Source organism: Ipomoea triloba, chromosome 4, assembly GCF_003576645.1.
Source record: "Ipomoea triloba cultivar NCNSP0323 chromosome 4, ASM357664v1".
In the NCBI taxonomy this organism is placed as follows: domain Eukaryota; kingdom Viridiplantae; phylum Streptophyta; class Magnoliopsida; order Solanales; family Convolvulaceae; genus Ipomoea; species Ipomoea triloba.
This window is the reverse complement of record NC_044919.1, coordinates 5,022,558-5,047,116: the sequence shown is the minus strand read 5'-3', so window position 1 is coordinate 5,047,116 and position 24,559 is coordinate 5,022,558. Positions and strand designations below refer to the sequence as shown.

At 35.4% G+C, this 24,559-nt stretch overlaps 3 protein-coding genes across 4 annotated transcripts; 2 read left to right on the top strand and 1 right to left on the bottom strand.

Moving 5' to 3' along the window:
- The first annotated feature begins 7,963 nt into the window (after positions 1 to 7,963).
- Positions 7,964 to 12,886, top strand: LOC116014911. 2 transcript variants are annotated; one of them, XM_031254870.1, is made up of 7 exons: positions 7,964 to 8,197; positions 8,463 to 8,613; positions 9,251 to 9,847; positions 10,006 to 10,495; positions 10,907 to 10,988; positions 12,156 to 12,213; positions 12,484 to 12,625. In XM_031254870.1, the coding sequence occupies exons 1-6, from the start codon at positions 8,144 to 8,146 to the stop codon at positions 12,183 to 12,185; spliced, it is 1,404 nt and encodes a 467-aa protein (XP_031110730.1). In that variant the 5' UTR covers positions 7,964 to 8,143; the 3' UTR covers positions 12,186 to 12,213; positions 12,484 to 12,625. The 2 variants fall into 2 exon arrangements, with proteins under 2 accessions (XP_031110730.1, XP_031110729.1); XM_031254869.1 differs by lacking the exon at positions 12,156 to 12,213 and having other exon boundaries at positions 7,966 to 8,197; positions 12,484 to 12,886.
- Positions 12,887 to 13,977: 1,091 nt separating this feature from the next.
- On the bottom strand, positions 13,978 to 17,294 carry LOC116016498 (zinc finger CCCH domain-containing protein 17). The gene is made up of 3 exons (XM_031256790.1): positions 16,876 to 17,294; positions 16,247 to 16,357; positions 13,978 to 16,150 (listed from the first exon to the last, which is right to left on the bottom strand). Exons 1-3 carry the CDS (start codon positions 17,038 to 17,040, stop codon positions 14,297 to 14,299), a joined length of 2,130 nt encoding a protein of 709 aa, XP_031112650.1. The 5' UTR covers positions 17,041 to 17,294; the 3' UTR covers positions 13,978 to 14,296.
- A 3,118-nt stretch (positions 17,295 to 20,412) lies between these two features.
- On the top strand, positions 20,413 to 21,819 carry LOC116015081 (protein SLOW GREEN 1, chloroplastic). The gene has a single exon (XM_031255081.1). The coding sequence runs from the start codon at positions 20,548 to 20,550 to the stop codon at positions 21,496 to 21,498; it is 951 nt and encodes a 316-aa protein (XP_031110941.1). The 5' UTR covers positions 20,413 to 20,547; the 3' UTR covers positions 21,499 to 21,819.
- Positions 21,820 to 24,559: the final 2,740 nt, after the last annotated feature.

Genomic DNA, 24,559 nt, shown 5'->3' with positions numbered 1-24,559 from the left:
TTTTAAGGCTCGGCGGTTTACTATATAGGGAACTCTAATCTCCTGCTCCTCGCACCACCGTAACTGCCTGGATTTTGTGCATTAAACGATGTTGTACGCCGAGATGCAGGGGTAAAACTGTCCTAAAAGTACAGCTGGCATGTGTTGTAGGGACAAGATGCGCGTGCACTGAGGATTAAGCTACACGTGGGCTCAGGATGAGGTGGGGCCCTCTGGGCGGTGAGTCATCCCTGGATTTCAGTTACGTCACGTGAGTAGCTTCCCGTCTCCTCTTTGGATTAAGATTGAACATAAGCAAGAATGTTCGATCAAATTCTTTTCTTCTTGGTGAGTCCAAAAAGTCCATATCACTATTCTATTAAAAAAAAAAAATTTTGTTTCATATCTATACACAAATATAATATAATTTTCTCTTTTAATCATTGGACAAGTAATTTATTTATAAGTTTATCAAAAATTTTCCAACAATATTTACTTTTGATCATTAGCTTGCATTTTTGGGTATTGATTTTAAAAATATTTAATTTAAATTCAAAATTTGGTAAAAAATTTAACAAAAACAAGGACGGTATGAGTACTTATTATTTTCGAGTATAGTCGGTTCAAAGTATTATGAATAAATACTCGTTTGTTTATATAATATGTAGTAAAGCTTAAATAAATGAAAGAATGTGGGGTTTTCTTCGTGGATAGGTATAAAGATAATAAATTACAATCTTTTTCAATGTTATAAGTTAAAAGATTCTACTATTTCTTTTGAGATGTTATATGTACACGGTTGAGTTTTGAAAGCATTTCTTCCTAAAGAAAATGAAACTCAAAATGAAAGAAAAGATGAGCTAGATGAAGCGTGTTATAAGACATTTTGGAATCATGTGATAGTTTAATGCAAAGTCTGCTACCTTTTTTTTCTTTTTTACAATTGTAAACCTCAAATAAAATTAATCATATTTTTTGAATAATTAATCATATTTAATTCTTCATATGAGTTCCAATATATTGGGAAACTTTATTGGCCTTTAGGTGAGGGCAGACTCATAATTAAAGAATAATTAAATAGGATTAGACATTAGTTTTGTTTATTTTATAGTTTATAACTTATTTTAAGTTATAAATAAACAATAAAATCTGTTTGATAAATTATATGGAGCTTGAAATAATAATTTACTTTAGAGTAGCGTTCCAGAATAATCTAGTCATTATTAATTACTTTTAAACTTTCAGCTTTAAGCTAATTATGCCAAACAGAGTCAAGGTATCATTGGTATACACAAATTTTAATATGGACTAATATCCATATTGTATTGTGGATCATTATTTAAAACGACATTCAGATTATATACTTACAACTAATATATTATGTACCTTCAATTAACAGATTATATCATATAAGTAAACAAAATCCACGAATATGTTGACTAAATATGTACATAATATGCTAATTGAATATACATAATATGTTAATTGTAATTTGTTAATTAAATATACATAATCTAAACATGATGGACCATGGTCTTTTATTATAACAATTGATTAATCTATGTACCTTAGAAGCTTCAATTCTTCTTTATTTTATTTTTACAAATTAGAAGTTAGAGGCAATAAATAGGTCGAGCCATGGGGTGGTGGCTGGAGGGAGAGTCTAATGGCCAACTTACTGTAACAAAATTGTTGAGAAACTGTTTAACAATTTTAAATATTTAACAAAATAATTGTTTAACTTATTTTTCTTTACAACTTAGTACATTATGAATATTTTATAATGTTTGAAAAGTAATTTCATATAATTTCTTAAATAAATAAACCTAATAGTTAATATCTTAATAAACAATAAGTCAATAACTGTACTGATCTTCTTGTTTATTATAAATCAATGAACTTATAAAATTAATAATTTAATAAAATAATTATTAAAAAAATTCAATATAAATCAATAGACAGATTGATTCATCTACATATTATGTGCTAATACGGTCACACAAGTTTACTATATATGTGGGTCAAACTAAGCCAGACCCATTCGATATAATACCAATTGCCATCATAACATTCTAGACTACCTTAATTTGTATCATACTCCTATTAGTCATTCTTATTTATTAATTTTTAAACTTTTTATTTTTATCAATGTGAAGCATTCATGTGGCAAAAACCTAAAAACTACGTCTTACTGTTAAAATTGGATTTTAAGTATTTAAAAGAAAAAATTACTCGTGTTTGGAAGCACACAGAGCGTCCATTAAGAGATTTAATTTAAAGTGATTGCCAACTAAAAATCACCCTATATCTAGAGATACATTTGACTATCCAATGAAATTGATTGAAGTTGGAAGTATATTGATCATTTGATTGCATCACTCGATAACAATAATAATATCATAATATACAGGCCTAATTCACATGGTTACAGACTCTTTTAAGTTTTAATAATGAAGATTCACCTTTTATTCTAATGATGATGAGGTGTTATGCTTTTGAATACTTCAATCAAATTAAAAAAATATTTGATGTAAAAGGTTAGATCCAAATTTACCTACAATCTTATAATGTAGAATATAGATCAGATATAACACTCTTTATAATAAATGTCGATATAGATCCCTATTATATTAAAAAGAAGAAGAAGAAAGGTATATAAGATCCAAATTTGATAAACAAATTCAATAAATTTACACATCATATATTTAAAAAAAAAATTGAGAAATTTTCACTTTTAGTAATCGACTATTATTAAATTGTCACATTTAATTATACTCTTTTAATTATGTTGCATTACATCATTAACTTTCATTTGTTTGCCACAATTAATCATTTTAAATGAAGAACTATTCATGACAAACAAATAAAAGTCAAAGATATAATGTGGCAAAAATAAAATAATTACTAAATGTGACAATGTCGATCCCAATAATAGATGACTAAAAGTGAAATTTGTTATAAGAAAATTCTGAAATGAGATCAACACAAGTGCTTTTTACATTTGATATAACCCAAAGTGAAAGATCGAAAACATTTTGAATTTGTACTGAGCACTGTGGAGACAAATATGTTCTAACACAAACTTAAAATATTTTCCAGATTTTTTAAATTTGTACTTAGCACAAGAGATGTAGATGCCAATTAATATAGTCCATATATAATTCATTCATTTATCTTACCATATAATTGCATTAAAGACAAGATGACTATTGACATTGTTCCCAAAAAGATGACTATTGACATGGCAACTAAGGACGATGACCTTCAATTTCAATTTTATATTTTATTTGTTTATTGCAAAATTTAATAGTTAATCATAAAATTTGTATTCTTTATTTTTGAAATGCTTACTTGGATAAAAGTGAGGAGGATTACATGACATGATAGCATTAAAACTAAATATAACTACCAAAGCATTATTTTGTTAGCAGGTTAGGGTAACTTTTTAAATTTTAAAAATGTTAATTGCATTCTTAAAAAAAAAAAAAACAAAACAAAACAAAAAAAAAAACCTTCATTTCATTGTTTTTTTAATAAAGATTTAACTATTTATTTCAAAATACTTTGATAGACTATTTGTCTTTTATTTCATATACTAATATTTTATGCGCAGAAACAAATGCTCAATATTTATATTTTTTTAAAATAACTAACAAACCCTTGAGCATCCTTACCAATGGAGGGTTTTTTTTTTTTTTGGTGGTTTTTGTAAGTGTGATTAGGAAAGAGACAATGGGAGGCCCAAGGAAAAAAAAACACAAATATGATTTTTTTAAAAAAATTAATAAAAAAACAGCTTTGTCAGCCGCGCCCGACCGAGCGCCTGCTGTGCGCGTTTCAGAGCTCTAACTTTGTTTTGGATATTGTTCCAAAAACTTTATTTTTGCAAATGATACTTTGCCCTTCTCTCCCCTTTCTCTTTCTTCCACCCCACTATTTACTATTCACCTCAAAAAATCCCTCTAATGGATGCTCTGAGGCCATCCTCAATAGTGTGAGGTTTTTGAGGAGATTTTGCAAGTGTGACTAAGAAAGAGAAAATGAGAGTGAGGGAAAAAAAAAGAAAAAAAAAAGCAAAATCTAAAAATAAAAAAAAAAAAAGATTTACGCACCTAGGCGGGCACATGTAGACAGTGCAGTGCACGCACCTGCCTAAGCGCGAGAGTTGCGCCTCACACATGGTGACATGCAACTCTCTTCCTCATTAGTGGACCCCACATCTCTGAAAAAACTTCAAATTACCAGAAGGACCTTTCCCTTTCTCTTTCTTCCCTCTCTCCTCCAAGGTATTAAAACCTACTCAAAAACCATGCTAAAATGGCTAATGGGGTGGCCTTACTAATTAAAATCTATATGAAATCAAATTTATTTATTATATTAATCCAATATATAATATCTACAAATATTATTACCATTAAAGAATATATAAGAAAATATATGGTGGATGCATGCGAATAGTAACAATAATGAAAAAGATAACGGAAGTTAATAAGGGTATCTTTATCCAAAAAATTATATAGTACAATTCTAAAAGCACAATGTATAAATTACAAAATGATTAGCACTAAAAACATGGACATAAATTAGGGATATAACTTTGATTGAGACTTATTGTGCCCAAAAAATTATACGGAGTATAATACAACTCTAAAAGCATAATGTACAAAATGATTAACAATAAAAACATGGAAATAAATTAGGGATATAATTTGATTGACACTTATTATGTTTTTAGAAATATAATATTAAATACCATAATTTACTAATATTTTCAACAACCAAACAGGTTGGTGGGAATTGCAATTCCATTCCTACTTAATTCCCACATAATTCCGAAGGCAACTAAATTCCTTCGTTTGGTTGGAGGGAATTTGCAATTCCACGTAATTGCAATTCCCTCATTTTTATGGAATTAGAATCCCATGGCCCCCCTTGGGATTTTAATTCAATGGATTTTCGGAAGAAAAAAGATAATTTTGAGACAAAATTATCCTTCCCTTTTTGTTAACCTAAAATTGATATATGTCATTACCTTCTAGATTATAGCATGTATTATTCTTCGACTACTGTCAACAGAGAACGTCATTCCTGAGCAATAATCATTCTAGGCTAACATTCGATGATTTTATGATTTTTTTATGTGAGCTTATGAAGTTTAACATTTGATGAAGTATTTGTATGAAAATTAATTACAATATGTCTAGTTCAAGAGATACGGTAGATGAGTGGTATTTAAATTTAATATGTTATATTTTTTTATGTTTAAATATGCAAATGGGTCCAAGAGCTACTTGTCATTTAAGATTAATAATAATAATAATAATAATAATAATAATAATAATAATAATAACAATAACAATAACAATAACAATGAGCATTTTAGATTTTATACTACTTATTCCCTTTCAATTCCCATATAAACCAAACATTGGAATTGAAATTCCCAATAATTTTATTCCTACCAACAAAACATTGGAATTTAAACTCACACTTTATTCCCACACTATTCTTTTCCCATGGAATTACAATTCCTTTCCCACTTAATTCCTTCTCTCCAACCAAACGCCCCGTTAAATGGTCAGAATTCAGAAAACAATCAAATTTTAATTTATTTTCCAAGATAGATTAATAGAGATGACAATATCTAGCATATATAATTGTCTGCTAGGATTGATATTTTTAAAAACTGATAAGTGCAATTCCAAAAATATAATTACTATGTTTGATTATATTGGAGAAAGAAGAATAAAATGAATAAAATTTATGTATTATTTTTTTTCCGACGAGTGAATAAAAAATGTGTAATCTAATAAAAAGTAAGAAAAGTGTCCAATTAGCCTCATAAGTCCAATAAATAGTTTAACTGAGTCTCATAACTAAAAAAAAAAAAAAAAGGTTTGTCACTGGTTGTCCGTAAAATGAACAAGGCAGCCATGCATATTTAAATTTGGACAAATAAAGGCAACCAGCCTTAGTCAGCTTCCACCTTGAACAACGAATGTGGTCATTACTGCCTTCATGGTTGTCTTATTTATTTGATATATAACCCATAGACTATTGATTAATAAAAATAGTCGGCGGTTAGTGTCTATTTGAATAAAACCAAAACAAAATAAAAATGGTATACTTATGATTCACATAAGTAAAGATGTCAAAACCGGTCTAATTCGGTGCACCCATTTTTATTGTGCATTAGAATGGAATTATTCATACATGGTCAAAATGAGCCCGGTTCATGTATCATGCAGGCTACATAGGCCAACTCGTATAACCCACCACCCACACCCCAAGTTTATCCAATAGGTTAATGGTTTAGTATTTAAAAATATTGTTTATACAATAATTTAAACCATTATCCTTTCAATTAATATAATCTTAGCAAGACTAATTATGCTAATGATACTTGTTAGACTTGTTTTGTATAATTATACTAGTTATAATGTGCGCATTGCGCGATTAAATTAATGTCCAGTACAAAAATTAAAATAAGTAAATACTTAGTATAATTTTAAATATCAATATTAATTATATATAAATAAAAATGATTATTTTCAATATGATTATTTCAGATCATTTCTGCCTTTCCAAATAACCCATAGCAATGCCATAGTGTTTCTGGTTTGACTTTTGTTAGCTGGTGATTTACCTCATAATCTTTACCCAAGAATCACATAAGGAGGTAAATCACGAATCACCAACTCATCAATTCACTTATTATTTAATACGGAGTAAATATTTGTGTGGGTGGGTTCATGATTCAATTGATGAGTTGGTGATTCGTGATTTACCTCCTTATATAATTCTTGGGTAAAGATTATGAGGGTTTTCGGATTAGACAAGTGTAAATTGAGATAAGTAACGTGTAAAATAAAAAATAAAAAATATCGGATCAAATAGACCATCCAACTATATATCAAAGTGCAATGAGATCCTCGAACTAAAAAAAAATCTTCAATTAGACACTTACACTTGTTAAATTTGTGCAATTAAGCTATTTGACTTATAATATCATGTTACTCTTAAGTCACATGCCACATAGGATGCCACTTAGATTAGTATTTCTTTAAAATTATATTTTTATAAATATTAATATTTATTTATTTTTTAAAAAAATATCAATCTTCCACGGCAACTTCGCTGCCATGGATGAAGGACATTGGTAGGCTTCTCCATCTTGGACAGAGAAGCCCGCCATGGTAGCCAAACAGCCTGGCAGTCGTCTATGACAGCCCCGCAGCTTGGCTGCCATGGACGAAGAAGCTTGACGCCGTCAAATCGCATTAAAAAGTTTTTTTTAAAAATAGTTTTAAAAAATAATTTTTAATTAGTTTTAAAAAAATATTTTTTTTAAATTTTGAATAGAATATCACGTAAGATGCCATATAAGCAAAATTGATAGATTATCTTTTGGTAATTTGTTAAATAGGTTAAGCGTATAAATTTAACAAATTAAGGGTCTAATTGAATTTTTTTTATAAGTGTTAAATAGATCCTCAAATTATACCCAATTGTGCAATTATGTCTTTCAACTTCAAAAGGTTTCAATTAGGCCATCAAACTTGTTATTTTGAAACAAATAAGCTCTTTTAACCTATTTGTGACCTGTGATTGCAGGTCAACAACTATTACGACCAACTCCAGTGATCCTCCGAAGAAGTTCCAACGAACAAGCCAAACCATCAACCACAGTGCCACCGTCACAATCGCCTGTGGCTTCTGGTGGTGCAGAAGGCGACCAAGTTGGTCGCCTTCTCCGGTAGTGGAGATGGAACTGGTCGCCATCTTTAGTGACCGAGATGGGTGACCACCAACTTGGTGGCCTTCAAGATTTTACTCATGTGATCAATTTGGTGAGACTCAATATTCTTTCAAAATTTTATTCATGTGACCAGTTAAGCCGTAGACATGCTCTCAAAATATAATTACACTAATGGAATGGAGGCTGCGACAATAGTTTTTTGAATGGGAAGAGTCAATTGCTAACACTGCACATGAAGAGTGGAGTGGTCCGGTGGGGCAGTCTTCACTGTCCCCTCCCTATTTCCCTCTGCAAACTAAACTGCCACTCTCTACTCCATCTTTTGTCCATTCGCTTCTTCTTCTCTCTCTCTCTCAACTTCATCCCCCAACACTGGAGCTCAGATTCCGCCATTGCCGCCACTAAATGGAGTGTTACGAAAGAATAGAAAAGCCCAACACTTGCACTAGTCATCTACAGGTGAGCCAGCCATTATCCGCACCCAATCCTCCCATTTCTCGTCGCTTCAATTCATTGTTCCTCCTCCTGCTTTTCCCACTTCCCAATGGGCTTTTCACATCCCAATGCAAGGAACAATAATGGGAATTTCGCCTTTTGCTTTTCTGTCAATTCGAGATTTTTTTTTTTTCTGTTGTGGAAAAGTTGCAGTTTTGGGCTGAAGGATTGCTGTCATTAGTGATTAGTTTTCTTCTTCTTATATATTTTCGTATATATATTTGTACAGTTGTCCCCGAAGAAACTGCGGAGTATGCTCCTTGGGACTCAGAAAAGGAGGAAACCTCAAGCGGAAGAGGAAGAGGAAGAAGAAGAAGAAGAAGACGATGACCCGGAGCTTGGTGTATCTTTGAGATCCGAATCTGAGATCCATGAATCTGGTTTGTTTTTTCTTCTCTTCTCTTGCATTCTTGTATTCTACCTAGGGGAAGTTTTTATTTTTTATTTTTTTTGTATTTTTTTTTATTTTAAAAAATATGTGTTTTTATCTTGTTTTGCATACTTCTATCTAATCTTTTTGCTATAATTTAGGGTAAATATCTATAAATAAATAAATTTATGAATCTGCAATGACTTTATCCAATCTTGCAGGTTCACTTTCTGACCTTCAAAAAAAAAAGTGAACAAAATAAGAGACAAATCTTTGTAATTAATTAGTGGCTTTTGAAATTTGAAAAGGTTTTAAATTGTAAAAAGGGGAAAGAGATCATTGTGCTTTTCCCTCATTTAAGTAGAATATGCTTTATAAATCCATAAAGATATGTTCTTTAGGCAATTTTATCCAGGATTCTGACAATCTGCCATCTTCTATTTGAAAATCAAAACAGACTAGGAAAGGGATCTCTGTCTTGACAGAAAAATAATCTTCTTTCCAAATTGCCCTTAACTTCTCTTTGAAGGAGTTTAAGGAGTAGTGAGTAGGTTTATGCTTCCTGTATTGCTCTGAATATTTTTGCAATTCAGTTATTAAATATTAATGCAGTATTAGTTAAACGCGTTATTGGATTGGTGTATCAGAGGCTGGATCGGAGAATTGCAAAGATGTGGCTGTTGTAAGTGTGCTACATGGGAGTTCTAGGGAGTGGGAATTTGGTTCATCAGTTGCCTCGGAAATGGTTAAGGATAGATTGAAGGACCAATCGCTGGTCACTTCGAGGTTTAGGTCTCAAGATCTGAATTGTGATGGTGGTGGGCTTGATGGAATGGTCACAACATCATCGCCTTTTGAGTTTCAGAAGTCAGAGCGGGCACAGAGAGTTCCCGTTGCACCTTTTTCGAAACCTGCCCCGTCCAAATGGGATGATGCACAGAAGTGGATAGCTAGCCCGACATCCAACCGGCCAAGATCTCAAGGCGGGCAAGGGGTGGGACCACGAAAGACTAGTCATTATGGACATGGCAACCTGCAGGTGTCCACAAAACATGTCTCTGAGGTCTCTGATCGGCGGGTGGTTCACTCTGAGGAGCCTGCTGATACAAAATTGGTTGATTCAAGCCACGCTAAGGACAGTGCAGTACAAAAGTATTTGAGTTGGGAATCTGAATCACACCCAGTTGCTGAATCTTATGGAAAGGCGACGCTCATGATTGAAAACTGTACTGAAGAATCAGCAAGTAAGATTAAAATCAACCCCATGGCAGGGATCCCCTTATATTTACTGGCATTTTAGCAATACAAATTTTGATAACATGCCTATATAACTATGTTGCTACAACCTAAAATTATTATTGTGCAACCTACTAGATTGATATCATGGTTGCATTTTTTGCAGTCAATTTGAGCCGCCATGACTCGTGTGTTTCTATCCATAGTGCAACAGCATTTGTTCCACTACCTTCAACCGCTAGGTCTGTCTCCATGAGAGATATGGGCACTGAAATGACTCCAATTGCAAGCCAAGAGCCTTCCAGGACAGGAACGCCTGTGAGAGCCACAACTCCGACTCGAAGTCCAACTTCTTCTCGGCCATCAACTCCTGGAGCAGCTCCAAGCTCCTCTCTCATCAACCATCCAAGTGATTTTCTGGATCCCCAGAGAAAGGAGTTGTTTGAGAAGGAATTACAGATGAAAACTCGGAGGGAAATCATGGCTCTAGGAACTAAACTTGGTAAGATGAATATTGCTGCCTGGGCTAGCAATGAGGATGATGATAAAAATGAACCCACTTTGCAAAACGCTGTTGGGGCAGAACAATCCTCAAGTGTTGTCAATACTCGAGCAGCAGCTTGGGAGGAGGCAGAGAATGCCAAATACATGGCCAGGTTAATTTCTTTTGTTACATTTTCCCGTTCTTTTTTTTTTTTTTTTTGGATGCTTCCCTGAAGATCTTGTTTGTGTACATCTAGTTATGTGCACTCTCCTTACTTCCATAGCTCCTGTAATTATTTAAGCTGTTGCCAATTCTTGCTAGAGCCTAGCTAGTTTGTGAATCATCAAAATTTTGAGTGTCTCTAGTTGACTAGTTCTCATAATTCAAGTTAATATTGTTCATGATCATGTGCCTGGGTGTTTTCTGTGTATATAGGTTTCCTGCTGTGGTATAATCCATCATAGCTTAGTTGTCTAGTATAAAAATGTCTACTGAGTCATAAATGTTTTAGAAAATAAAAATAGCAACTAACTGTATTCCTTTGAAAAAATATTATAAAAAGCTAAATTTGATCTATTCTCAGATTCCAGAGAGAAGAAATCAAGATACAAGCATGGGAAAATCATCAGATAGCTAAGGCAGAGGCTGAGATGAGGAAAACTGAGGTAGTTTGTTCTATACATTGTTTTCCACTTTTACTTGTCAATTAAAAATATAAAGTATTTTTTTTATAGCTTTTTGCTTAATAGAAATATGCAATAAAAGTTCATGGGAATAATAGTACCTCGGACTTGTTTGTAGACACTGCAGCCGTACAGTTACTCTCGTAAATTGGCCTTTCTGGCTTTCTGTATGAGAAATAAAGAGTATCTGCATTTCATATTTCTGTCAGTGAAGAAGATGTTCCAAAAGCAACAGCTGGAAAAGCTCCAAAATTGGACCATCTTTCATAGTTTCACTGAAATAGCTAGAAAGTGGAGAAATAAAAGTGGGAGAGGAAAAGACATTAAAAAACAGATAAAGAAAGTAGCTTAATAGAAAATGGGAAAAAGGGTCAAATAGGCAACCGAGCCATACACACATGCAATTGATCTGATATGAAGCTTCTTCATCTCATATTTAAGACGAAGGAGCCATCTCAGAACAAGATGAAGATGCTTCATCTTCTTTGTCTCCAGCGGTTACTGCCTTACTGGTGACATGTTAGTGGTGTTGGTTGGAAAGTGTTTTTTTTTCTCCTGCTTGACTTGCAGCTTTTGTTTGCCGGAAAACTAATGTCCAAGAGAAAGAAACCAATTGAGTTGTGTAGAAGATTAGCAATCACATGCTTCATAAGGTCGGCTCAGCTCATAAGAAAAAAATTTTATTTGGATTTTTTAAGGTTGGTAGAACCGCAGTCCACAATAGAATTTTTTTCTTCGTAATGATCCATGTAAGAAACTTGATGGATTTGCCTAAGTTTAGCTTGCTCTCGGAGTTGGCTGCACTTTTTAAAGGTTCAGTGACCCAATTTGCATTTTTGCATCTAGTTTAGTGGCCTATTTTACCCTTTATCCTATAAAATGTGAAGGATAAAAGATCAAAGGGAGAGTGCAAAATGTAAATTGACCTCAATTCTGTGATTCTAGTAATGGTAGTGGAACCAAAAAATTCTAATTAGAATTATTTCTATCTTGCAACAAAATCATAATAATGTTGTTCTAGATTTGAAGATCCTAATGTTGAATTTCAAGTTCTAAAGTTGCTAGATGGAGGAATTCGAATCATATTTAACGTGAAATGTTGTTTCCGTTTAAAAAGTCACTCTTCAAGAATCATTTTCATAATGGCAGGCATTTGGTTTGATAATCGTGAGCTTGTAAATTACTATTAGGCTTCAAATAGATGAAGGTACTTTTTCTAAACCGTGCAATCTTTGCTTTTGATGCTGTGGACGTATAGTTGTTTATAGTTTTTGACATTCGTCTTAACTTGAAGTTCAACTGAAGTCTTTCATTTAACGGCATACTTGTTTTGAAATGTCCTATCTGCAACAAATATTTGATCATATGCCATATCTGAAATGACTTTCGAAGTTTCGATCAACCATGACCTGTCACTGCTTCTTGAAAGATGTTGAAATATGCTACCTAAATGTTTTGCCAACGAAACGTTTTTCAGGTGAAGGTGGAACGGATGAGGGCGAGAGCCCAAGATGAGTTAATGAACAAGCTAGCATCGGTGAGGCACAAAGCTGAAGAGAAGCGAGCTGCAGCCGAGGCTAGGAGGAATGATCACGCTTCAAAATCGGAGAAGCAAGCAGAACATATACGACGAACAGGACATGTGCCATCCTCGTGTTGCTGCTTCCATTGGTGATTTTATGTAGTTTCTGCTCAAATTACCCCCAATTACTTAACATGGTTGGAACAAAAATGGTAAATCTATACATGCATTGCATTATAGTGAGAGGTATTGCTGTAATATTGTTCTCTGTACATCTTTTGGTTCAGTTGATCCAATGATTTGAAATTAAGACTTGCAACGTTTTCTCTTCCTAAAACTGTCTTTTTTTGTGGGGCAACCAGATCAAGTTAGTCAGATTATTAACTTGTTATTTATAAGTTCAACTCCCAACAGGAGCGACGTATTAATTTTATTTTTTATTTTATTACAAACGGGAGGGGGACACCCCAAGGATTAGCTTTCGGTGCAAACTAGTCGGGACACCGGAATACCCAAAATATCATCATTGAGCAACCCAAGAAGCTCGCTCTCCGGTTGAGGCAGGAACATCCAATCATTCGTCGATTTCAAAGCCATCCTTGCCAAAGCGTCGGCTACTTTATTTTGTTCTCTAAATACATGATTTAATTGAATCTGCCAATTCATCCTCAACCACTTCCTACACTCATTAATGATATTAGCCACCATACCAGTAGGGGATTTCTCGTACTCACTAGCATTAATCCAATCCACAACGCGTTTGGCATCTGATTCAATGATAACTTTGCGGTAGCCATGATTCCAAATAGTTTTAAGCCCCTTAAGAATACTCCAGGCTTCCGCTTCTTCAATGGAACAGTGGCCAACTTTTGCTTTAAAACCAAGCAGCCAGTTGCCGTTAACATCCCTGAGGAGTCCTCCACAACTTGCATGGCCTGTGAGTGTATCTCGGCTTCCATCAATGTTCATCTTCGTCCAACCATCTGGGGGTTTAGTCCAACGAATGAGGCGTTGGACCTTATTATGAGTATTGCTAGCCGGTTGTGAAATCTTCTCAAAGGCTCTAACAGATTCTGCAACCTGCATATTAATCCACCTAATTTTATGATCAATATCCATGTTTTTACCTTTGAAGATTATTTCGTTTCTCCACCTCCAAATCCACCAAAGAGTAATGGCAAAAAGGATCGGACCATTTTCAACACTACTGAAAGCATCTTTACCTGCAACATTCAGATCAAACCATGTTAGGAAATCAATGTTCCAAAATTAATTTTATTGATTTGAGCAGTTTGAACCGATCAGCTATGGACACTATAGGAGTATAGGCTGGTTTATCCCTTGAATTCCATAGGTGTAATGGTAATTCATCCATCCATCTTCAACCAAACATTTTGATTTTACAATAGAGCATACAAAATAGTGAAAGCAAAGTGGCTCAAAGGAATGTTAAAAATAGATGAGTATAAAAGATCAAATTATTATTAGACAAATCTAATGTTACGGCCATGACCCTTTGGGCAATGCTAAATGATAAAAAAGCAAGAGCCATCCATGGATGAGGAAATGACCCCATCCCATCGAGAAAAACAATTTAATAGTACAAAGAGTAACAAAAAAAAATGTAAAATAAGAATGATTCCTCTACTTCTAATGACAAAATCAGTAGAGAGCCTGTTGAATTGCTCATCTGGTGCCAAGCTAAGGGGGGCTCGTGAAGGCTACAGGAAACCAAGAGCGGCAGTAATTGAAGAATAACATATCTATTTTATGAGAACACAACAGCCATCTTCTTTGCAAAGTCGTCAGCATCATCGTCGTCTTCCAGGTATTCCTCATCTGGGTCTCCATTCTCAGCTTCATCTAAATTAACATCTTCCCCATCAACCTGCTCGTAATTGTAGTCCCCATCCTGTGGATCGTAGCCCTCGCCATCTTGATACTCTGCCCCTTCATCAGCTAGCATTCCATCTTCAACTTCAAGATCCTCTGCTGATTTATTTTCGAGTGCACCAGTGTTGTTGCCTGATGGAGGCTGAAAGTCTTCCTTCTGAGCTCCATGGTCAGCTTCATTCTTGTGTGAGTAAGGTTCCGTGGTTGTAGTTCTTTCCTGTTGGTTATAGTCTTCATTCTCACCAGCTCTTCTTTTCCGCTTTAAAATCTCTTCTAAAGGCTTTGGCCCTTCAAATGACAGATCCCCTCCAGATTGCAGCTGGTCATCATACTTTTGGTGCTTCCTTTTCCCTAGGGACTGTGGCCCATTGCCTTCAATGCCGCCCTTCTTTCCTTTCAGTTCTGCTAGACTTTTTGGCCCGGCAAAATTTATATTAGTCTCACTTAACATATCCCCTCTTAATGGTGGGCCTCTGATATTTCTCCCAACATAATTAAGATCCTCTTGCACTCTTCCCTTTATTCTGTCTTGAAGCCTTACCTGGTGAGATGGAACTTGTGGCCTTCCGTGAGAGAATCTGCCACGGTCTCTGCCCCTGTCCATTTCTCTATCTGAGCGATTCTCAGCAACATCAGTTGGTGAAGATGATCTGCCAGGAATCTTTATCCGTCCCCGAAGGCGATTGCTAAGGGAACTCTCATGTGAAGACAGATTGTTAGACTCTCTCCGCGAACTCCGGTAGCTCTGATCCTCAACATGTCTTTCACGGGTTTGTTCATGGCTAATGACTGATCGTAAACCATTAACCCTCCGATGCTTTGACAACCTATGTCTTAAATCTGACTCGCTAAATTGATCTGAGCTGTCAGCATTACCATACCTCCTTTCAGGATGTGATGATCTCCCTGATTTCCTCTCGGATGAAGCTCCACGCTGCTCCCAACCATAGTGGGCATAAGAGTCATAACCATGTGCATCCCGATACATATCTTGGTCAATATCTCCAATTGAGTAATCAGCAGCGGGGTCAATATCATATTCATTCCTCTCATGGTCCCCTGCTCCTCCATATTGATCTTCAACAGGATAATAATCAGAATCTCTAAGCTCATCATCCACAAGAACATCAAAGCCAGGAGAGGCCTCTCTTGAGATCTCGTCATCCTTATTATGCATGCTGGGGTCATCAAACCCATGTTGATGCTGCATTTGGCTTGACCTACCGACAGGATTTCCATTCGGAGGAACACTAGTTGGCTTATACTTGAGAGGCTCATTATCAATTACGGAAATTGGTGCCATGTTTTTGTCAACAAGAAAGTGATTCTTTGCGAGTGCAGGTCCCTCTTTGGCTACTGGTTTTGCCACCTGAGGTCGCTCTCCTGTCTTCAGAACATTATTTTGTGGGGTATTCTTCTCCTGCGTGCACTTTTCAAGCCCACCAAAAGTCTTCTTCGAAGAAACCTCAGTGGTGGGAAGAACACCTTGCTTCTGTGGGGGGGCTTTGTTAATCAGAGTGTTGGGTCCATGCAAGAAAGGACACCTGTCCCCTTTCAAGCAAATCCCTTTCTGGAAGAAGATGCAAGGTACTCCCTGCTTATTAGCAAAATAGGGAACCTGAGCCGCAGGGGCCGCAGCCTGCACAGGAGGCATGAACGGTGCCTGCACAGGAGGCATGAATGGCTCCACCGGATTTGGGGCTTGGTTGCCTAGTAATCCATCAAGAGGCTGTATAAAAAAGAAAAATTTAACGCCTCATAACGAGAAAACATAACATATAAATGTAAAGAGTTTATCTGTAGTAGAATTGGTAAGAGAACTCACAGGGTGCCGGAATGCACACTTCGGATTTAAGCAATTCCCATTCAACCAATACCAGCAATCTCTCGGGTTAAGCCGAGCATTATCACTATGGCGATACTCACATTCACTTCCCTATTGATGGACAAAAAAGCATAGGCATCATTAATAACAACCTAGGTATTTATACAAGAAGATTGACAAGATTTGCACTTCACTCATTCTAATTCATCTTGACAAATGAAAGATTATACAAAAATTGGATCCAAATTGTACATGTTAAACTATTACTGTACATGTATTATTGTATTAATACATAGTAATCAGGAACATAGCAATTCTATAGATCAGTTATCAAATAACAAAATCAGCTATAAAAATAAAAGCATACAAAATCACAAAACTAAAATTAAGAAGAAAAAAAAACAATTTTTATCAGCCACTCCACAGATCTAGTACTCAAATCTGCATGCAACCCTCAAATCAGATAAAGAAGACACCGAAATACCTATATATTCACATAAATATACATACACAGGCATACAGTATATGATATACTTTGTAATAATACTTGACAGATGACAAAATCAATTATTTTTTAAAAAAAAAAAAAAGAAAAAGGAAACTTTATAATAAAAGCGGAGGAGCTGGACCTTCTTGCACGTTAGAGGAGAGGCGAGGAAGTAAACGCAATCTGTGTTTTTCTTGATAGCTTCTTCCTCAGCTGACGTCATCGGCGGCGGCGCGGCTGCGGCTGCTGCTGCTGCTCCAGCTGGCGGAGGCGGTGCTTGCGGATTCGGCCGGTGAGAACTATCCATGGCGTTGGGTTTCTGAGGAAAACCCTAGGAGATCTTTCACAGACTGCGGCCGGATCTAGGGTTCCAGAACTCCGCCTGATATATGTGTGTATAAATGCGCGTCAGTGACACATCTGAATCAGTATAGCTGATCCGGCTTGCAATTCGAACCCCGGGGGTTTGATGGCCGGAAAAAGTCGCCGAGAATTAGATGGTTTTATAGAGAGAGAGACAGAGAGAGAGAGAGGGAGAGGGAGAGAGGAATGAGGCTCTGGAAAGAGGAGTCAGATGTGGTGACGGGAGCCTTTAAAGTTTGAGCTTTAGAGAAATTTTCCTTTTTGCAATTTACTCCTCTTTTACTTTCCGTTTAATTCATTTCCGACCCCTCTAATTTACTATAATTACATAGTTTCCCCATAATTTGTATCCTTGTCCCATTATATTTCATTATTTTTTAAATGCTTTTTCAAATCTATATAACTCATAATAGCCTGTTTAGTTTACATGACAATACTTTTTTAAGAGGATTTTTTCTTCAAGCTCTTACGAGGTGTTTCGAGTATAATGATTTTTTACTCACGATTCTTTGACTTTTACATTGTTAGAATATGTCGTCCAAGTTAATCACACATGGCCTTTCAACTTTCAAAATTTAACCAGCCGTGATTCTCCTGAAAAGATCATGGGTGGTTAAAATTTGATAGTTGAAAGACTATATGTGATTAACTTAGACCACAGATGGTAACAATTTGAAATCGTAGGACTGCGAGTAGTCAATTTAAAAATTTAAGACTAAACATGACAAAATTATTATACTCGGAGGACTCATATGATATATGCTTTAGTTATATATGTGGAAGTACTGTAGAAGACAACTTATATTCCGGTTGGTGCTATTTCCTTGATCATTAACTGTACTTCACAAACATACTTGCACACCCCTCCAATAGCACAATTGGGTTTTGACCAAGTATCAACTAACATAATCTAAGCATTGATGCTTGATAAATGCAAACTATATACTTTATTTTATTTATTTTGGATCAATAAATATTAGTAAACGTATTAATTTTATATTCTTTTGTGTTTTATATTTGTACCTATAATAACAACAAGAAGACTAAAATAAGAAAGCTTAACTATTTTAATCCATTATCTGTGAATATTCAATGAGCTCATTTTTTTTTTTTTTTATAACTCCAACCAAAGTAGTATTAGCTAGTTTAAACAATAAAAGATAGTCTTAATTGATTGCTAGCCCATTTGTCCTATTCTTTGTCGTAGTAGTGAAACAACAGAGTCATTAATCCAATTAGCATATTACAACAAAGGAACTCATCCCTTTAACGTTGTACTAGTTAAATAATTTGTCAATTAAGTTAACATTTTATTTTTGATTTTTATTTTTAGTTTCATTAGCTGTGTTAAAACTAGTCAATTTTAGATTTTTAGTGTAAATTATTAGTCCCAATTCAAATCTTTTGATTACTGTCGAGATTTAAGCTCAACGAGTCAATATCGCTTTCACTGAGGTTCGTGAACCCATGACCTCCTAGTTGGGAGAGTCACTCCATATCACTTGACCATAAGGTCTTTGGCACGATAATAAAAGATCATATCTATAGCATTTTTGAAAATTATCTTTTTGACCGATAATGAGTTAGGACCCTTTTGAGCTATAGGAGGCAAAGTGTTGGTCAATTTGATTTATGAGTGTCTACTTTTCTTAAAAGGTTTTAAATCTTGTGAAGTTTATTCATGTAACTTGTTCTTGAACTTTTGAATTTATAATATTTATTTATTCATGAAGTTTATTCACCAGCCGAAAGTGAAGGAGCTCAATAAGTGGTCATACCCGAATGAGCTCAAAAAGTTGTCATACCACTATTTTTTTTTTGGGCGTAACCCAATGTTTTCACCGTCGGATACAGTGGTTAATCCCATCGTTGGATTGTAGACACCATTATGTCTACTCTTTTGTGCTGGTGATTCTCACATCGCCAACAGTGAGAGACTAGTGATAGGGTTATAGGGCAGTCCTACTTGTCATACATGGTCTACTTCTCGGCCCAAAATGATCTACACGTGCACTTCCCAACCCTTGGAGAGTTTACATGTGCAATTCCCAACCTAGAAGGTCCTAATAGATGCGACCAAGTATATTTCCCGACCATAAGAATTACATGTCTATAGTATATACTAACATATATGTTAGTATACTTACTGGCCTTCATGTATGTAGACTTACTGACCTTTGTATCAGTAAACTTACCAACCTTCATATATGTAGACTTATTGCCTTCATATAGGTGGACATACTGATCATTGTATTAGTAAATTTCTCGACAATCACCGCTAGATAAGTCAACTCATACATCACCTCACCAGCCACCCCCTCAACAATTTATACATGTCATGGCCGATCTAAATGTTCAGTCAATAGATGTCATGACAACTACATCAGTACTTTGCCATCATTATATCCATTGCCACTTAGTATAAATAAAGCACTATGTCTATTATGGGGACCTGTTTCCCCCAACTTACACCACACCAACCAGAGCTTCCTGACTATATATTGTTGGACCCTTAGTTAGTCTCCCAAGTCCTGACCACGTAAGGTCGGACACTCGGATCTTAGTAGCTTCCTGACCTCGTTTTCCCTCTTGTATTTTAATTTATATTACACTAGTTGACCAGTATTAAGTATAGTAGGTTGGAACTTGTAATATTTCAACAATAATAGTGAATTCTAACCTAACTCAACCCACAATAGCTCATATTTTGTTCCTTTTGAATTCACACGTAAAATGTCTTGTCTCGTTACCCTTTTTCTATTATTCACTTATGCAAATGTAGGTTGACCCGAACCAATTTATACCATCAAATTAAATGTGTTTTATTAGATTACACATTGGTTAAATACTTGTGCATATTATATATCAACATATCTTAGTTACTTTAAACTTGGTTTACATATTATAATCCTCGTAACAGAACACACAACTACTCGTATTAACTAATGCTAAACACGTGATACAATCTATTTTTTTAAACATTTATAGTTCTTTATAATATAATATTTGTTTCATACTATATATTGTGACCACTAGCCAAGGACCTTGTAGTCCAGTGGCATCAAACCCTTCCCTTTATATGGGAGGTGGATTGAAAAAGTAGTTATGAACAGATACTACATTGTAATATCAGTAGTATTAAAAAAAATTATATTGTAACCACTAAATGGCAACAAGAGTATCATCACATCGTATAGACAATACGATCTAAATTCATTTAAAAATTATATATTTAGTAGATCCAAGAGTCTTTAAGAAAAGTATTTATTCGTTGGACCATATATGGTATCTAAAAGAAAGATACAGAATATGTTGTTTATCGGATAGCCACCAACAACGAACTCAAACTTTTCACCTAAAACCCTACAAATAATTTGTGTCTTCCGCCTCACACTCACACACCATTTCTTCTTCTTCTTCTTCCTCTCTCCCTCTGCAAAACTCACAAGCCATGGAGTTGTCTTTAGGCGCTTCTTCATCCACATTCCATTTCCCTAAAACCGTCCAGAAACCTCACTCCATATCCCGCCTTTCCGCGCCTTGCAGCAATAACAAGAGGTTCACCATCAGAGCTTCCGCGAGTTCTAATCAGAATCCGTTGATTGCGACTCTCAAATCCGCAGGAATCGCGGCGGTTTTCGCCGCCGTCACGTTCGGGAAGTTGTCGTCAATGCCGCTCGCGAGAGCCGAGGCGCAGGCCCCGGCTGTCGTGGAAGAGGAGCAGCAAGAGGTTGTTGAGGAATTGGAGGAGAAAGAGGATTCGCCGCTGAATCAGTTCCTGGAATCGAGTCCCGAGGCCGTTGAATCCCTAAAAGCGCTCCTCCAGGAGAAGGTGGAGGCCGGGGAGGACGAGGAGAGCCTCAAATTGCTCAACAAATTGGCCGCCGCCCAGCCGGAGAACACGGAGTGGAAGTTCATGATTGCCAGGCTGTACCACAAGATGGGGAAGGTCCAGGAATCTAGAGCCGTTTTCGAGGAGGTTTTGTCCGGCAATCCGCTCTCATTCGAGGCTTTGTTTGAGAATGCATTGCTAATGGACAGGAGTGGAGAGGGGGAGAAGGTGCTTGAGAGGTTAGAGGAAGCACTGAAGATGGCTGAGGAGGAGACTAGGGCCAAGGAAGCTAGGGATGTTAAGTTGATTATGGCACAGATGAAGTTCTTGCAGAAGAATGTGGAGGGGGCATTGAGGAGCTATGATGAACTTTTGAGTGAGGACCCTAGTGATTTTAGGCCATACTTCTGTAAAGGGGTGATTTACAGTTTGCTCGATAGGAATGAAGAGGCTAGAGAGCAATTCGCCAAGTATCGGGAGCTTTCTCCCAAGAAATTTGAGGTGGAAGGCTACTTGAGGTCTCCATTGTCGCGGATGAAGCTTTTTGGGATGGATGAGGAGGGGAAATGAATCTGCATTTGAGCACCATTGCAGCAATTGCCCTTTTTTCGGGGTAAGAAGAAGGCTTATATAGATAGTTATTAGTTAATAACCTGGCATAGTCCTAAAGATCAACTTTTGATTACTTAAATATGAGTAAGAGTTTTATAAGAAAGTGATAGAGTAGATACTATCATCATCGAAAAATGATACTTACTTGAATGTGTCTCATTTCAGAATGTACTTGGATGAATCCTGCATTTCTGACAATAAATGTTATTGACTTGAACAATATCTGTCTATTTTGATAATTCTTTGATCAAGGTTAAGAACTCTTCAAATTTTCTTGGATTAGGATCTTGTTCTTGTTCTCAGTTAAAGATTGGCTTATCATGTGTTTTGATTTTGCTGGGTGACCTGTTACTCTGTTGATTGTTGATTAGGTTATCTGCTGAAACTGATGAATTCCCTCGAGTTTTTACCTTGTTACTCATCTTTATTTCACAGTGAACCATATGATATTTCTTTAGGGTTAAAGAATTTGATTCTTTCCCAGTAAAATGCTTTACAATGCTATAGAGAGGTCACTGCTTGTGCATTTGTGTTCTAATTTTACAGTGCAGCACATCTTTAGGAAGGAAAGAATTTTCTTTTGTTGTTTCATGTTTGTATTGAATTCCCAGTGCATTTTTATATGTTCCTATAAATAATATATAGTTTTCAGCAAGTGCAGTTAACCACCTCGAGAGGAACAACTCTAGAGCTATGTGCTTGTGACTATTTAGCCTCAAGAGTTGTTATCTGATATACCCTCCCCGATCCGATCCCATTAGGCCATTATGTCTTGCTTTTCCAGTAACACTATATTTGCTGATACTAGAAATTTGAGTTAAGGAAGAAAGCTTGTGTAACTTAGCTGTTTTTGGCAAGGAAGTCATTTGGAGGTAATAGAAACAATGTATGAAAGGCATCCAGCAAATGAACAAAAGAGCTGGTGGAGAGGGGTAAACCAGCTAAGATAGCTAAGGATACAAACTTGTAACCACAAAGTCATGAGTTCGAATCCCAAACCTTTGGTTTGAGCCGGTTAACTATGGGCAACCTAGGTTGGTTTACCTCCTTGTGGTTCTTTGCCCGCTAGAGTTACAAGGCGGGATTTACCCGTGCATACCTTTAGGTAGTGGTTGCGGGCTTCCTTCATCACCCCAAAAAGAGCAGGGTGGAAAGTTTGTTTATGTGATCCAACTTTCTAGGAACAATACATATTGTAAACATTGTAGCATAGGTTATTCTCATGAGACATGTTTCAGTGAGATATTTTGATTCAGATGACTCGGTCAAGCTATTGAATTTGTGCAGGATATTGGTTGTGAGAATTTGATAGATCATGAATGATTCAAATGCTGTTTCTGGTTGAAAACTTGAGGAGAGTTTCTTCTAGCTCATTGTGATAACAATCTCTTACAGCAATTGAAATGCATTTGCATATGCATCTGATTCTGTATACACAACACTAGCAAACAACTTGATTCTTGCAACAAGATCATCCAGTTTGTGCATAATTCAAACCAATTTCTTGTTTCCTGTTTAGGCTGTTGGATAACTATTATTTCTTTTTGGATGTATATCAGAATATGAACTGTTGTATACTTGTATCCCAGATATAGTTGTCACTCACCCTCTCTTAGAATTAGTTGATTTTGTTCCCAACATCACAAAATAATGCTACTTGAACCAAATTTTATACCATCTACTATACCCACTTTTGATTGGGGTTTGGTAGAAATATTATGACACTTATTTCAGGTCATATTGGAAAGAGTTTTTTCCACTTTTGGTCCTATGACTTTAGTGTTTCCGTCAATTTAGGTACACGACTTTGATTTTTTTTTTTTTCACTTTTAGTCCTTTCGGCCATTCGAGCGACAACTTTTAATCGAAATCAACAAATTGTTGTGCCATTAAGGGTAAAAGTGTATTTTGATAAAGTTCTAAATATATTTATAAATAAAATCAGATAAAAAATAGGAAAAAGAAACGTTATTTGCTTGTTCTGCTTCGCTTTTTAAGCAACAACTTTTAATCTGAATCAATAAAATATTGTGCCATTAAGTGTAAAATTGTCTATTGATAAATCTCTAAATACATTAAATGTTATTTACCATTAATGGACAACAATTTGTTGATTTCGATTTAAAGTTGTCGCTCGAGTGACCGAAAGGACTAAAAGTGGAAAAAAAATCAAAGTCAAGGACTAAAAGTGGCAAAAAAATTAAAGTCAAGGACTAAAAGTGGCAAAATGAAAGTCGTGTACCTAAATTGACGGAAACACTAAAGTCATAGAACCAAAAGTGGAAAAAACTCTATTAAAAAACTGTCAAATTAATCTTAAGTCAATTGAATAGTTCCCACATTGTTAGGTGACTACCTAGAGGGTACCCTTGGGGTTTCCCCCTCCGATCTTGATTGTTACTTATTTAGTGTACTTTCACTAATTAGATGAAAATACTGGACAGAAACAATCACTATTGTCTCTATATTTTTCTTTTCCAAACTTCACAATTGTAATCAGTTAAGCTGTTCATGTGGGTATGATTGTCTCTATATTGTAACTAGCCATGGCTGCCAGATTGTCTCTATATTGTAACTAGCCATGGCTGTTAGAAATAAATAGCCACGATTATCTCTTAATTTAATTTAATTTATTTTTAAAAAAAAGTTGTTTAATTAATTTAGTCATATTACTATCACATCTAAAAGTACATGTGAAAGTGTTAAATAAAAAAAGTACGTGTTTAATAAATAGCCACGATAAATTATTATTTTTCTTTTGCTAATAGTGAAATATTTTACTTATTATGGCCAAGTATTTTCCAGCATAGTCAACTAACAAACTAAATAATTCTACATTTTACAAGATATTCTTGTCCGTAAAAATGCACTTTTATAAGTGGCTAGGAATGAGTGTGATAAGTTAAAGGTCCACAAACCCAAACGTGTCATGCAGGCAGTGGCTAATACAAGTCGCATGCATGGCACAATCCAAACCTGATAAGCTAAGCTAAGATTCTTAGATTCCCATACACACACA

Coding starts and splice junctions, on each gene's coding strand:
- LOC116014911 (XM_031254869.1), top strand. CDS start 8,144: ATGGAGTGTTACGAAAGAATAGAAAAGCCCAACACTTGCACTAGTCAT. Junction 8,614..9,250: donor ATCTGAGATCCATGAATCTG/GTTTGTTTTTTC, acceptor TTGGTGTATCAG/AGGCTGGATCGGAGAATTGC. Junction 9,848..10,005: donor CTGTACTGAAGAATCAGCAA/GTAAGATTAAAA, acceptor CATTTTTTGCAG/TCAATTTGAGCCGCCATGAC.
- LOC116016498 (XM_031256790.1), bottom strand. CDS start 17,040: ATGGATAGTTCTCACCGGCCGAATCCGCAAGCACCGCCTCCGCCAGCT. Junction 16,358..16,875: donor CTCCTCTAACGTGCAAGAAG/GTCCAGCTCCTC, acceptor GTCCATCAATAG/GGAAGTGAATGTGAGTATCG. Junction 16,151..16,246: donor AGTGTGCATTCCGGCACCCT/GTGAGTTCTCTT, acceptor TTTTTTATACAG/CCTCTTGATGGATTACTAGG.
- LOC116015081 (XM_031255081.1), top strand. CDS start 20,548: ATGGAGTTGTCTTTAGGCGCTTCTTCATCCACATTCCATTTCCCTAAA.